The sequence below is a fragment of the Pungitius pungitius genome, chromosome 18, assembly GCF_949316345.1.
Source record: "Pungitius pungitius chromosome 18, fPunPun2.1, whole genome shotgun sequence".
Lineage (NCBI taxonomy): Eukaryota > Metazoa > Chordata > Actinopteri > Perciformes > Gasterosteidae > Pungitius > Pungitius pungitius.
The window spans coordinates 4,981,516-4,996,561 of record NC_084917.1 but is presented as its reverse complement, the minus strand read 5'-3'; the positions used below and the strand labels follow the sequence as shown (position 1 = coordinate 4,996,561).

The 15,046-nt window shown below is 45.9% G+C and overlaps 2 protein-coding genes across 2 annotated transcripts; one reads left to right on the top strand and one right to left on the bottom strand.

Moving 5' to 3' along the window:
- The first annotated feature begins 1,065 nt into the window (after positions 1 to 1,065).
- rad23b (RAD23 homolog B, nucleotide excision repair protein) lies at positions 1,066 to 5,451 on the top strand. Its single transcript, XM_037485458.2, has 10 exons — positions 1,066 to 1,269; positions 1,776 to 1,857; positions 2,914 to 2,993; positions 3,094 to 3,266; positions 3,380 to 3,435; positions 3,610 to 3,737; positions 3,968 to 4,100; positions 4,173 to 4,300; positions 4,639 to 4,818; positions 4,989 to 5,451. The coding sequence occupies exons 1-10, from the start codon at positions 1,204 to 1,206 to the stop codon at positions 5,100 to 5,102; spliced, it is 1,140 nt and encodes a 379-aa protein (XP_037341355.1). The 5' UTR covers positions 1,066 to 1,203; the 3' UTR covers positions 5,103 to 5,451.
- A 1,416-nt stretch (positions 5,452 to 6,867) lies between these two features.
- klf4 (Kruppel like factor 4) lies at positions 6,868 to 11,042 on the bottom strand. The gene is made up of 5 exons (XM_037485486.2): positions 10,777 to 11,042; positions 10,510 to 10,621; positions 9,059 to 9,941; positions 8,448 to 8,618; positions 6,868 to 7,977 (listed from the first exon to the last, which is right to left on the bottom strand). The coding sequence occupies exons 1-5, from the start codon at positions 10,779 to 10,781 to the stop codon at positions 7,802 to 7,804; spliced, it is 1,347 nt and encodes a 448-aa protein (XP_037341383.1). The 5' UTR covers positions 10,782 to 11,042; the 3' UTR covers positions 6,868 to 7,801.
- Between the last annotated feature and the right edge of the window lie 4,004 nt (positions 11,043 to 15,046).

Sequence of the window (15,046 nt, the reverse complement as noted above, 5' to 3'; positions counted from 1 at the left end):
AATGAAAGTTGGGATGGAAGAAGGAGCGAAGGACATGTGAGAGGAGGGAGAGATTAACAGATTCAAGCACGCGGCGATGGAAAGGGAGGTGGAGTGATATGACAATACGGAGGAAAGTGGCCCGGGGAAGGGGCTCCATTGAGCTCCAGCATATTATCGCTGGCACTTAGCAGTCCTCTCAGTCAGCTGTGAGCTGTGCAGCATGTGAGGTAGAGCTCAATAAAGCCTCTGAATACTGAGTGCTGGATGGATGATATTGATATTCCTCCATGCTTGATGAGACCTGGGATTTTCATTACTGCCTGAAATGCTAACACAAGTTCAGTAATGGGAGCGTGTTTATTCCACCTATGTCAGTTCTGTGAGGAACAGCAACAAAATTCAAAGGTAAAATAAAAAAGGTTTTATCACATGTCAATTTAAAAGTAGAAGAAGTAAGTAGTAAAGTAAAACCTAAAGTAAAAAGGATTCTTCAGGCAGAAAATACAGTTAGCCATTAACACTGCATTTACTTTAGGGATTGAGATGTATACAGATGTATACAGGTTTACCCACCATGCACTGTGTCTTACAAATAACTGACAGTAAAATGCCTTTTTAAGAAGTAACTCATGAGGGGCTGGTTAGGACGCTGTTGTTTAATAATACAATTTATAATTGGTTAAAATGGTTTCGTAGTGTATATGTTTTTATTCGTATATATCCTAGTAGAAATGCATTAGAGATACTACAGGGAGTATAGTATGTTTGTATGTTAATAGACAAATATTGCTAATCCAACCAAAATAACCTTTTAATTGTAAAACACCATTCCTTTTACTTTGGATAATTTTGTACATGTATGTGTTAATAACTTGACAATAATACCCAGTTGAAAGCAGGATTTTTCCTTAGCGTATACTTATTTAAAATAAAGCTTTAGCAACTCGTTTATAGAGAGGATATGATGAGAATACTCCCAACTAAACTACCGATACGGAATAAAGAACAACCCTTGGCCATTGTGAGCTGCAGTTCCAAGACCGACCAGCGGGGCGCTGTGGTTTAAATACGTAGTTTAAATTCCTCACACAGAAGAAGAAAGGTGAAAAGTCATGGCGCCTGACAGTTTGTAATGAGCCAACAAAAACAGACTTACGTACGAAATACATCGTTTAAAACTAGTCCCTGAGGAATATATATTTAAAAAAACCTGACGACAAAATGCAGATAACTTTGAAAACCTTACAACAGCAGACGTTCAAAATCGACATCGACGAAGAGGAGACGGTGAGCGTTGCAGCAATGCATTGGTGAAAGGGGATGGAGTGGGAGTTGGGTATGTCCTGGAACGGAGGACTTTTGTTTTCGCCCGTTTCAAATCAGTCGATCGACAGATGCGTCCGCGCTAACACAACGGATCATTTTTAGAAGGCGCTGAGTGTTCAGATTAATTTTGCCTTAAGTATTGGACAACGGGCTCGAAAAAGATGAGCGTTATTCATTAACTTTGCTGTACAGAAAAAGTAACGTCAGTTTGTATTGTCAGCATTTAGTCGGAGCCCACTTATGGGACAAATAACCGATACACTGTTTTCTAGTTTCATTAACTAGAAAACAGTTAGCTTGTTTGTTTTTTAAGGAATATGACGCGGTTATGCAATCACTGTGTGATTTAAATTCCGTGATTTCTCAGCAATCTGTCTACTCAACTCCAGTTTTATGAAGCACACTTTGAACTTTATTATCGAACGTTAAACGTTCCCGATTAAAAAATCTTACATTTTGTCCCACAGGTGAAGACATTAAAAGAAAAAATTGAACAAGAGAAAGGAAAGGACAGCTTTTCAGTTGCTGGGCTCAAACTGATCTATGCTGGTACGTAGCAGGCTGTTGTTATAACCCTTCTTAAATCCTCACATTTCATATTGTGTCCTGCGAGGCACCAAACTGTCCATCAATTCATTTGTGATGCTCATCGGGACGGGAAGGTCTCAAGGTCAACCACAAGAAACTCATCCAGATCAGGAAGCACCACTTGAAGCCTGAAACCACATATAGTTGCCCGTCCGTTAATGATTTACTATAACATATCCTTTTAAAATGAGTATACTGCACTGCAAGTAAAAAGGCCTTGAACAGGATCAGACATAAACATTGGATTTAGTTTTTGGTTTACTTCTTACTCCCCTCTAAACCATTTTTTGTAAAAGTTTTAGAACGTATGGAATTATTTTTTGTATCGTGTTATAGCTGCTTCATTGTCACACACATGTCCAAGTTCTCTAAAGGAATTTTGTCCATGTTTTGTCCAATATTAAACAGCAACAATACAACAGCTGCTGGAGGCCTGCAGTGATGTTTATGTTTATCAGGTTAAGCTGATGCCTTAAAACGCAGAGCGAGGCCTGGTTTCCTCAAAGGGTTTCAATCTCCTGCTGCCGATAGCACAAAACCTACAGCGAGAAAACTGCCAAAGGACAGGTCGGGTAATATAAATGTTAGCCAGATCACTACAAAGGCAGATGCAGATTGGCTAGGCAAGCGCTTTGCGACATGCCTTCTTTCAAGCATTGCAGTCATCTGACTTTCAAAAGGGGAAAACTGGGTAGTAATTCGGATAGACCCTTGTTCTTTGTGTTCTATGGCAATCAAACACGACAAATGCCATGGGAGGCTGCATACGTGTTATAGACTCTGTGTATTTATTAACATATTGTAGCACTTCATACGGTCGGGCTTTGTGTGCCCTACTTAGTGGCTTTGCAGACATAACACATTCACAAAAAAACAATATGACAAAGAAAACTCAACAACTTTCTATTCAATGAGGAAATATGATAGCGTCTATTGTCCCGTCCCTGTTGTGTTGTTTGAGCGTTCATGGCGGGTAATGCCTGTGGTATCAACACTCACTTTTCCGTTTCCCCACAGGTAAAGTCCTCAGCGATGACACGCCTCTCAAAGAATACAAAATCAATGAGAAGAACTTTGTGGTCGTCATGGTGACGAAGGTTTGTGACTTGACAGGATGCGTCTGTCGAACTTATTTCGCGCCACGTGCTGGCGTCGGAGAAGTCACGTGTTTTTATGTCCACAACACTTCCCTCGCAGGCTAAAACGGCTTCGGCCGCCCCGCAGCCGCCCCCCGCCGCTCCGGCTCCCAGCACTGCAGCGGCTCCCGCCTCGTCCTCCACTTCTGACAGCACATCAGAGCGAGCGTCTGCAGACGACAAGCCGGAGGAGAGGCGGGCATCGACCGCCGAACCAGCGTCCCCCTCCGTCGGGTAAGGATGGCTGGATGTTTGTCTTCAGCCGTCTCGCTGGCGTTCGGTGAGCGCTCTGTTAAGGAGTGACGTGCAGACCTCGCCTCACCCAAAGTCCGCTTTTTCTCTTGCAGAAGCTCCGAGGTGTCAACAAACACAAACCTGATTGAAGAGGCTGTCTCAAATCTTGGTACGGGCCCGTTTGGGAACATAATTTATCTGTCCTTATTGCAAAATAATAAATTACGTATCTGTAAACACGCCCCTTTTGTCAGACCAAAAATACCCTTTGCCTTGTTGCCTTTGAGCAGTATCCTGCATGTTAATTAAATCTGTGGGCTCACGTGTGTGTGTGTTCCTTTAGTGACGGGCACGTCGTACGATGCCATGGTGAACGAAATGATGCTCATGGGCTACGAGAGGGAGCAGGTGGTAGCAGCTTTGAGAGCGAGCTTCAACAACCCTGACAGAGCTGTGGAGTACCTGCTCACAGTAAGAACCTCTGAAGTCTGGAAAATGGGATGTGGGCTTAGTATCACGGAGCTTAGTACCTTCTCAGGTCAGGATCTTTTAAAATGATACGTTTACTGTGTCCATGACACAGTCATACAAATCTTCGACCCATAACCACCTCCAAGTTGCCTGTTGAATAATCCGAATTCTAAAAAGTGTGCGTGGCATAAAGTAACCTTAATTCTTGCATTTTGTAACTTTCCCTCAAGGGTATTCCAGGCAGAGATTCAGGCCTTGCTGCCGGACCACAGGCAGTGGTGCCTCCGGTGAGTCTCCAGTCTGCACCCATAGGTGGTATCCGTCTTCCTGCCAACATCAGCTCTTCCCCGAGTGCTGGGGGAGGTAAGTGACCCAAACTATCCCACTTAATTCAGCCTTTGACTACTGCTTAAACGTCAAATGTTGTCCTTTCAGGCAACCCCCTCAGTTTCCTAAGAAACCAGCCACAGTTCCACGTGATGCGCCTGCTGATCCAGCAGAATGCCGCCCTGCTTCCGGCCCTGCTGCAGGAGATCGGCAGGGAAAACCCGGAGCTGCTGCAGGTGGGGAAGGCCCTCGACGCAGTGCTGACTGGATGAGTTCATGGTTTAAGCTATCAGATCACTTCAAGGGGGGGGGGGCGGGGGGGGCATTTAGGGGGCAGGTGTTGAGTTGCATTACGGGATTATGGGAATTTGAAGGATCCAGCAGGTTGGAGTTTGATCAATACTAGGGACTAAAAAGTAAAGCTCTTTTAAAGCTGTCTCTTGTGAGTCCCCAAACTGCATAGGAAAAACAAATGTATTTTGCAGTGTTAGTAATTTTTATATATATATATATAATTTACAACAGTTTGTATGCCTCCACAGTCAGAGGCTAAAACATGAATTTACTCCTGTAGGCGATTAGCAGCCACCAGGAGCAGTTCATCCAGATGCTGAATGAACCCAATCCAGAGGCCGTGCCGGCAGGTGGCGGAGGCAGAGTGGGGGGAGTCGGAGGGGTAGCAGGCGACACACCCGGCGGGAGTCACATGAGCTACATCCAGGTCACGCCACAGGAGAAGGAGGCCATTGAGAGGGTGAGGCGGGAAGCACCACGCTGTCCTGGAGTATGATGCACAACTGTGACACTGAGGCCGAAATAGTCACTTTGATTTGGGTCTTCCACGTTGAACACAAAGCAGAAACTATCATTTGCTTATTTAAGCATTGTTTGGCTAATTTGCAACTGTTTTCTCTCCAATTCCAGCTAAAAGCTTTAGGATTCCCAGAGGGCCTTGTCATCCAAGCCTACTTTGCGTGTGAGAAGAACGAGAACTTGGCCGCCAACTTCCTTTTACAACAGAACTTTGATGATGATTAAGTTCTCTTTTTGCCTTCCTCTACTGTTTGATTTGCTAAATATGTGTACAAGAAGCCTACATTTCCAAAAGAAGAAACAACAGATTTATTCACTACTTCTATGTTGACCTTTCTTAACACTGGATGATTATCAGCTCACATCAGTTCACAATTTAAGTACTATAACTTTGCATCAGAAATTACCTGTGTGCTTTTGATTTTCTTAAATTTTAGTTGATCAATATGGTTTGCAGTATGTCACATTCTAAGTGAGGTTTGTTCAGGATGGATCTGACAGTATTCATGCACTCTTGCTCTTTTTTTTTTTAAAGTATCGCAGATTTGAAAAAATAAAAGTTGTGCACAATGTTTATGCTGCTGTTCTTTTTTTCTATTGTCACTTCAAAAATTTAAAGAGTAGCATATTTTGAGGAAGTCAATTGTGTACAGTTTTGTTTTATTATGATTTGATCCTAGTTTTAATGAATTGGGAAGTCTTCCTTTTTCTGAAATAATCTATTCTAATAAAATAAAATCTACCAGAACCACAGAAAATAAAGCTGTTGTTGCTTTGACACTACAATTCCAAAGGGTAATAATAATTTAAACTACACTAAACTGACCAGGAAAATGTATAGTTTTAACAAGTGTCAACGCACTATTAAAAACTACAGATAATCATTTATTTTTATGTGAACTTGATCAGCCACCATACCTTAGGCTTGTTGGGATATTATTTCTAAAAACATAGATAGGGGCCCAAAAAATGCTCAATTTAGGAATAAAAGCTGCAGTAAAAGAGCCCCGGTGTGCATGAAACCGAACTGACCTACAGGGGGCAACATAGACCGCAAGATGTTGACAATATGTGTAGAATACAAGTATACCAACATACAAACTACATTCATATTAACAGGAAGTTCAAGTGATGCAATAGTTCTTTTGAAAAGCAATATTATATTGTTCAAGTTGCATCTTTGTACTATTTATGATTACAAAGACTTGTGAATTGTTACGTTGCCTTACTGTAATGCAGAATTATATGAACATAACATTATTTCTTTTATGAATAAATGATCTATTTTAGAACAAGCACTCAGTTTGGAAATATCTTTGATCACATTTGAGGAGTGCCATCATCTTTACGTCTGTTACTCCTAGTATATAACATCATAATATACACACAACAGTGTGGTCACAATGTTTTCACTACATCACCATTTACTGTGAGTAATCTCTTTTCTTTCTAACAAACAGTAAGACACACACAGGGCTCACGTCCTCTCTCCGCGGGCTCCTTTGGAGGATTCCATCTTTGTGGAGAGACTCACGCCGCTGGACACTTCCATCAGAGACGAATCAACAACAACAGCACCTTCGTGGGCCGTATTCACCCGAGACCTCCAGTGGAAGTGAGATTTGGTGTCACCTTTGAATAGCAGCCAGGACCAGTTTGTCCTCCCCATTCTTCCCCACTGACAGGTGGAAAGAGAAACCCCCCATGGAAACAGGACATTGTAGGAGTGCTTTTAAAAATGAAAGAAGAAAGAGCTTTTAAACGGCATTATTGGGCAAGTTTAGCCTGCGGCTGCTCGGGTATTATCAGGGGGGGGTGGAGGGGGGGGGGGTGGTATTGTGTGTCCTTTATCGACTGTGAGATATTGCTGCCATTTAAATGTCCTTCTCCATTTCCCTACCGGGGGAAATCGATGATGTTTTCTTGTTCTGCTTTCAATGAGGTGACCACGTAGATTTGGTGCAGCACGAAGGCCATTATGGTTTTCCTATTTCAAATACATTGTATTTTATTATAGTGTAAAATACAAAACAATAACAAAGCATTTTTATTTACAAATGTACAAAAACTCAAGATTATATTACATATTTTGGCTATAAACAAAAGGAAATCTTTGTTCAGAGTTACTCATTCAATACAAAAATATGAATGTCTCATATAAATTATTGCACTTTTGCGACTGCAGTGCATTGAAGATCACCGTGTATAAAGTGAGCTGTTCACCTGATTTAAGTCAGATTGTGGAAGAGGGGTTTGCGAGAAACGCAGAAACAACCATATGGCACTTTTTCATAGTCTTGGATATCCTTTTTTTTTTAAATTGTCCTTAATCTTTGGTACCTTTAATTAACAAAAAAAAAAAATGAAACCTTCTTCAGAGTCACTGAGCACCGTTCAGTATAAATTAACATTGTACCTGAAAATAATGGCATTGCAGGTGAAATGTGTATATAAATATAGATGTATTTATCAATACAGTATTTTAAACAGTGTGTAGTTGATAACAGAGCCTATATGGGCATGTTGCTGGTCTAAGGCCTCTGGAGATGTTTGTCTGTTGCTCCTGGTTTTTCCCTGACAGAAAAACATTTCCAGTTAAAAGTTGTTGGCACCTGGTCCTCCAAGTTTTGTCAGTTAAATAAGACAAATTCCAGTTTGGTCCCTTTCATAAAAGTTGCGCGACGACCGGCTCAGGTCTGTTTGCTCTTGAGGGAGTAACGCTGTCTTTTTTTTTTTTTTTTTTGGGCCGTGAACATCACAGCTTGTCTCGTTGCTTGACATCGGCTTGAAAGGCAAATGATGGTTTTCCAGGTCACAAGTTTTGTTTCCCCGGGTTCTCGCTAACACGTGCTTTGGATTTTTTTTCTTCTTCTTCTTCTTCTTCTTTGTCTTTTTCACCCCTCTCCACCCAAAGTCCCAAAGTCTCACAAGTGTCTCTTCATGTGGAGAGCGAGGTGGTCCGACCTGGAGAAGGCCCGGTCACATTTCTGACACTGAAACGGCCGGTGGCCCGTGTGCTTCCGGTAGTGGCGCGTGAGCTCGTCCGAACGTGCAAACTTCCAACCGCAGCCCTCCCAGTCGCAGTGGTAAGGCTTCTCCCCTTTTGGTGGAAACACAATACACACACACACACACACACGGAGCAGTTAGTGCCGGCCCCCCCGAGGATAAACTGGCCCCAACCTACACTCCACCTGGAGGAGAAAAAGAGGTCCGTCCTGTCCTACAGCTGGCTTATAAACACTAAGCCAACGTGCCTGGGGTTTGTATTTGAACAGGGATCCGTATAAACCTGCGTCACCGCACCTGTTTGGCAGGTCCCCTTCACCAACACCCCCCACCCAGCAAAGCCCCACCACGACTCAATTATTCATTCACAATGCCTGTAATTAGGGCTAAACTGTGAAACCAGCATGAAACGTATGCGTTGAAACGTCGTCGTGGGAGTTCCAAAGGACACGCGCGCATGCCGTTGCTTCATTTCAACGGGATATAAAACCAGGCCCGAACCAAACCCCCCCCCGCCCCCCCCCACCGGGAGACGAACATCTTGGTAAATCGGGAGCGTACCTGTGTGCGTGCGGTGATGCGCTTTGAGGTGGGAGCTCTTCGTGTACGTTTTCCCACAGCCAACGTAGTCACATGTGTGCGTGGCCACTCTCTTCCGGGGCCAGGAGCGCCTGCCACGCTTGGGCTTGGGCTCCTCCGGCAGGCAGTCACCGCTGGAGATCATGAGGGGGTCTGTGGGGTCGAGAAGGTCACGGTCGTCACATGCACGGTGTGTGTGGGGGGGGGGGGGTATTTGCACTGCGTGTGAATGTGCGGGACATAAGAGTCCATTAAGGCAACGGGTCACGCACTCAACGGATAATCACTGCTAATGGGTATGAAGAAATAACTTATTTTCTTCCACTGATAAAAAATAACTTCATGAAGGAAAAAAAAGGAGGTTTGCTGCCCAGGGCTACGGGATGTTGGTCTTTCTCCTTTTGATCTGCCGGTTTTTGGGGAATAATTAAATCCCCCGAAAGCTGTGTGCGCTGCATGTAAATAAACTCGACCGACTTGAGATTCCTGTTGGCTTTTTTTTTTTTTTCTCCGCATTTTAAGCCACTGCTCTCGGTAGCCAAAGAATGCTTCAGCGTGGGGCATAATTAGGAGAAAAAGAGACGTGCTCTGACCTTGGTACTGCAGGGAGGACGGCTGAGGGTAGCCGCTGTAGCCCTGTGGGGAGCCGTGGTGGTAACCCTGGGGGGTTAGAGGCATCTGAGAATGAGGATGCCCCAGAACCTGGTGCTCCCGGCTCAGAGGGTGGTCCGGGGACAGCGAAGAGGATGAGGACAACCGGCCTGTCATGGATCTCCCCCCTCCGCCGGGGAAGCCGTGGAGCTCTAACTGGCACGGCCTCTGCTGCTGCTGCTGCTGCTGCTGGCTCCCTCTGCCCTGGGGGTTGAGGTGTAGGTCCATGGGCTGCGAGATGCTGCACGTGCCGAGGTTCTCCTGCTTTATCCTGTGGCACGGGAAGGACGGCGAGGAGCGCGACGGCGTCGGCTCCGACGCGGCGCCGACGCAGATCTTGCTCACGTTCACGGCCCGGCTGTACTCTCCCATGTCCAGCGTTGTCTTTACCACAAACTTGCCGTGGAGGCTGGTGGGGTGGAGGTACGCCGGGTCCAACTCCGGCCTCATGAGCTCTGCCACAAAGCCTCCGGAGGGCGAGACGTCGCTGATGTCGGGAATGGTATAGAGGAGCTCGCTGGCAGTGCCCTGAGGGGAGGGGAGAGGGTAGGATGAGGAGAAAGAGCTGGGGGAAGGGGACATGGTCTGGGCAGAGCTGCACGCCATGGCGGCCTCCTCTTCCTCCTGCTGCTGCTGCTGCTGCTGCTGCTGCTGCAGAATAGAGTTCGACAGGATGAAGTCGTAGTCCAAGTCCAGGTCCGGCTCCGTCTCTTTCCTGGACATGCCGGGGCTCGTCGTGCTGGTGGCAGTGGGCTGGTCCGGGCCGGAGCAGCCACTTCCGGTCGGCACACTGGACTTAAGATGGGACAGCTCCTCCTTCCATCTCTGGAGGAAAGTTACAGAGGTGTTAAATCAGGCTGCTTGTTGGGGTCATTTATTATAAACATTACAAATAAGCTGTGTACTTAAACATGAGTATAAATACAAAGCTTTGCTTTAAGGAGGAAAAGAAGTCGGTTTTGTAATGGCCAGAGACTATTTTGACAGCTCAGCTGGAGCTCAGTCAGTGTCCTTGACACAGAGCACTTCCTACAATACTGATTATTCTCACGTGCACTGGCAACGAATAGAGCCGGGACGTGTTGCTGGACCCCCCCCCCCCCCTCAGAATAAAAACACGAGTAAATCATAATGTGCATCAAGGTTTGTCTGGGGAGGTGGATGAGTGGGTGGGGGGAGGGTGGTCACACGTGCACTGTTGTCTCCATTCTCGCTTAACCTGCTGGAGAGGCCGATTTGAGCGGGTGCACGCCCCGGCGGAGCGCGGTGCCGCGCGCCTGGCTGCGCGCGTAATAACGCGACACAGCCCCACCGTGTAACATACTGCACCGGTCACACGTGTCCCACCGACGGATCCGCGTTCGCAATAAGAACAAGAACACGCGCTACTCACTAAATGGGCATTCCCGATGGATTTACTCATGACAGTGGGTCCGCTGGCGAACGTGGATATGGATGGAAGAAGCGTGCCACCTAAAGCCATCTCGACGTCATTTGGAGGTTGCCTGAAATATATATATTTTTTTTAAAAAGAAAGAAAACAAGGAAAAAGATTGGTAAATTCCCCACTGTGTGGTAATTCCTGGAACCGCGAGTTACAGTCCACGAGTGGCCATCACTGAGAATGTTGCTGTGGGGAGAGTCGGTCGCGGGTCCACACCTCATCAAGGAGAACCAGGACGCGCAGTCCTCTCCGCTCGGTCTGCTGCGCTGCGTTCAACGTCCCGGGTTTAAAAAAAAAAAAAACTTTCGTCGCACCGCATTCCAGTACGCGCTGCTCTCTCTCTCTCTCTCTCTCTTTTTTTTCCCTTCTTCAATTCATGCAAGACAGTGCGGCGACGTACGGAGGGGAACCCCTCTCGCCTGCTGCCATGCAAGTCGCGGCCTGAACTGAGTGAGCGCGCACGAGAAGTATCCTTAAATCAGCTGCTGGACACGCCTGCCGTTGCCCGGCAACAAGCTGCAGGAAAACATTTTGGTGCTAGGGGTGGGGGGGAGCACGTGGTTGCGAGGGGCGGGGAGGCCGGGCGCGAGCCGGGGAAGCGAAAGCGGCGAGAGAGAGAGAGAGGGGGAGAGAGAGAGAGAGATGGGGAGAGAGAGAGAGAGAGAGAGAGAGAGAGAGAGAGAGAGAGAGAGAGAGAGAGAGAGAGAGAGTTTGTTTGTATTCATAGCAACGGGACCTGTCATCGCCGCTGCTCTACCTGCGTCTATCTCTCCATCACACTGAATAAAAATTCAAATAAAACCGGATCCCACGTCGCCGGTCCATCTCTTTGCTCTACTTGTTACTCCGCCAGCGATAATAGTCCAGGGCAATTATTTCGCCACAACTCGAAGGCAATTATGCAAAGTATTGTTTTTACATCACATCGCCGGATTGCAGCAGGAGTCACCACCCACGCAAGGCATGCACCCACTTGCAAAGCACGATTATATTATTTTCAAATAGTATTATTATAAAGGCAGAATGTTGTACTTTTACTGTTTAGGGATATGGTGGATGTGGCAGGCACCACAATAAGCCTTTTACTTCTGCATTATAGACGAATTGTATTAAGAAAAGTCCAAATTAAACAGGCTTAAATCCTTAATTGTCTTCTTGAAAACGTCATGCTAGGAAGATTCATACGTGAAAATAGGTCTAATCTGTATTATAATCCACGCATTGGCTGCTGTGTAACATTTGACTTTTCCTGTCTTGACACAGGTGTTTAAGTCATCAATTTTTATAGAAAGCAAACCCAGTAAAGCCCTTATTAAACGTTAATCTGGCGCCCTCGCCCAATAAACAAAAGAAGCCAGACAATAAAGACTTCCCCATTTAAATTCTCTATGAAAAGAAAGAAGAAGAAGAAAGAAAAAAAAAAAAAAAACCACCTTACCTGGGAAAATGAAAACCGTGTTGGGTTTGAGTCGGGTTCAGGCGGTGTTTGCTCAGAGCTAGCGAGCTAACAAAAAGCTCCCTCTCCAGCATAATTAGACACATTGACTCAAGACTTGAGTGCAAGAGCAAACAAAGCGCCTGCCGCTGTTCCTGCTGCTTCAGGATCTTGTCCGTTGGGCATGTCAACACACTTGACTTGAATATCTCCATTCTAAGAGGACACGGTTTTGTGGCGTCTTCATTCACTGGTTTGCATTGCATTTTTTTTTTTTTTTCTAGTCGGCAAACAAAAAACGGTGGGAAAAAAAAATAAAGACAACAATGGAACTTTACAAATAGAAAGCGTATCCTGTTGGGCCTCTCGTTATCAATTGTTTGGTTAGATTGAGAGTCTTACTGTTAATAAATCAAACAGTATTACCTGTGCTTCTTCCATTGTGTGGCTATAATTGATGACTGTAACCCTAACAATGTTTGAACTACCTGCCTCGTTCTTGGAGGCCTGCTGCCTTTACAGCAGCTCGGAAACACAATGGCAGCGTCATAGCCGCCACTCTTTATGGTGGGAGATAATGGTTCGGGAAAATGATCCGGAAAAAACAAAAGCTGGATTTTTTTGAGGTGCAATAATGTCAGAGAGGTGAGGTATAAAGGATGGAAATAAAGGGAGAGAAGACGACACCGCTGTGTGCTTTTGTGACACAATGAGGTCATTTTAATTTATGTAACTCAACCCAAACCCTTGCGTGGGATATGAAAATGCAACATTTACAGTATTGACTAAAAGCAGCTCTGAGAATACCAAAGCTGCAATATGCATCATTTAAAGTGCCTATGACTGACGTTTCAAGTTTTCAGTTGAGCAGATGGCAATCTGCGGTTAAGCTAACATTAAAAATCAAGATTAAACACAGGTGATAGTATGTAAAGTACGAAACTCAACTGCACAGCTCTCGAGCTTTTGGTCTCTTCTCCTCTCTTGTTGCGCATGCGACTGACAATGGTTTCCACCTCGGAGAAGTTCCCCCTCCTGGAAAGCACCCAAGTGAAAATGAGTACCAGCGGATCATAACTCTCGATATTGAGGTTTTCAGTGCTCTCTTCCAGATGCTGTTCAGTAATTAAAAAATAGCTTTCATTCTTGTCCTAATTCTCGAAAGCCGAGTCGAGCTTTTTCTCATTCTCCGAGCTGCACGTCCCTCCACTCCTCCTCACGTGAGCTGTGAAGCAGTGATGGGATGTATGCAGGAACCTTTTGTTGGCGTGAAGCTAAAGAAGCACTGACCACCGGTGACAGTATTTCTGTTTTAATTCACAATTACAAACATCTCTTTTTTTGCCTTTATATTTGTGACCCACATCTGTTCAAAACTCATGCACTAATATTCAGGCATTCCAAATTCACAATGAACAACATTCTATTGATCCGATGTTCTATAAATATTAAAGATTTATAGCTTTGGCTTGAGAACATAAATGTCGATTTAAAGTCCATAGTGACATCTTCACAGTGCCAAACTAACCAAAGATATCCAAAAACACTTGGGGTATACTACTGTATGACTGAAATGATGAATACATTATACAAAGAGTCAGAGATTCATTGACTCGTTGAGTCACTGTTTCATCTCTTAGGTTTCTGATTTGTTTTACGTCGTAATGTCGGCATCTTCCGCTGTACATCTTCTCATAATCCCAAACGCTCTGTGATCCAAAATCACCCGACGTGGAGTCTTTACACCCAACGGACCCTCGCACTCAAACCATCACAGCGAAAAGAACTGTCATAAACATTCATCAACATTCGTGTGTTTGTTTCCCAATGCCGACACTTGAAGCCGTGTGTGAAGCGACGCGCGTGTGTGTGTATGAGGTCTGAGTCGGTGGGATGTGTTGGGTTCGGACAACCCAAGCCAAAGGTGGCCGCAGCCCGTCAGCGTGCCGGTGTGGCGCGGTGGTCGTGGTCGCGCTGCAGGCCTTGAAAGGGGGATTAGGGAGAGGAAGCAGAGAGAGGGAAGTGAGAGCTCCTGCCGGGCGGCAGGCTGTCCAGCCTCTGCCTGCCCCGGGATTCCTTCGCGGCCTTAAGTATGCCGGTTATTTTTAACCGCCGACGTAACAGGGACAAGCGCCGCCCCCCCTCTGTTACAATATTTCCTCTCTGTCAGGAGGGGAGGGGAGGAAATTGGAGGGTAGCCATGCTTCCTGGTCTTGTGGTGCAGCTCTCAGAGACAGAGGGGAAGCGGGGGGAAGAGCGAACGAGGGAGAGTATTAGGGAGGTTGGTTGGCTGCCTCGTACCATTCACCCGGCCACGTGTTCACTCAGCACCGCCTTTCCTGCAAAGCCCCCCCCACCCCCACCCCCTCAGCTGGCCAGATGAGGCAAGTCTGGTCTAATCTGGCACTCGGACGTCAGAAGCAGAGAGGACCGGGGCCGTGATTGGCGTGCTGTGGGTATACGGCACACGGAGCAGACAGGAGGGGGTGGGAGGACGGCCCCCTGTGACGTCAGGCCAGGGTCCCGCCAGGATTAGAAGCCTCTAAAAAGAAGAGGCCTGTGACCGAGCCGCCAGAGAGCCCGGAGAAGACGTGTTTCTCCATACGTCTGACATGGGAGAACCAGGGACTTCCCATGAGCTCACCTTGAGAGTCCGGGCTGGTTAACCATCGGATGTTTGTCCAACTCACATGAAATAACTGGGTGAGAATGTGGTAATGTTCATGTCGCTGAAGTTCCATCAAAGCTTCAATGTTACTGATTGTTTGGGGGACTTTTGGGGGAGAAATTGGTGAAACACAAGATTCAGGACTCTTGTTTGGTTTTGGTACCCATGGGTACTGCAATGGTAACCCAGTATCGCCCCTATGTTGTATTCACCCAATAAAGGAGAATTTGGATGTTTGAGTGCAGTTTCTGGTGGTTTAATCACTCAAACTGTGCTTACAAAGTCAGAGTTCAGGTAAACTATGATTGAAAAAAAAGGGTTCAGACGAAGGTATGCTTCAGATCTTTGAGCCTAGTGATGAAATAAAGTGCAAATCCCGGCAA

Bases quoted from the DNA above. Each gene is read 5' to 3' on its own strand.
- rad23b (XM_037485458.2), top strand. From the start codon at position 1,204: ATGCAGATAACTTTGAAAACCTTACAACAGCAGACGTTCAAAATCGAC. The intron at 2,994-3,093 runs GTTTGTGACTTG...CTTCCCTCGCAG, and splicing joins TGGTCGTCATGGTGACGAAG to GCTAAAACGGCTTCGGCCGC. The intron at 4,101-4,172 runs GTAAGTGACCCA...TTGTCCTTTCAG, and splicing joins TTCCCCGAGTGCTGGGGGAG to GCAACCCCCTCAGTTTCCTA.
- klf4 (XM_037485486.2), bottom strand. The intron at 9,942-10,509 runs GTGAGTAGCGCG...ACTTTCCTCCAG, and splicing joins CCATCGGGAATGCCCATTTA to AGATGGAAGGAGGAGCTGTC. The intron at 8,619-9,058 runs GTCAGAGCACGT...TCGACCCCACAG, and splicing joins GTCCTCCCTGCAGTACCAAG to ACCCCCTCATGATCTCCAGC.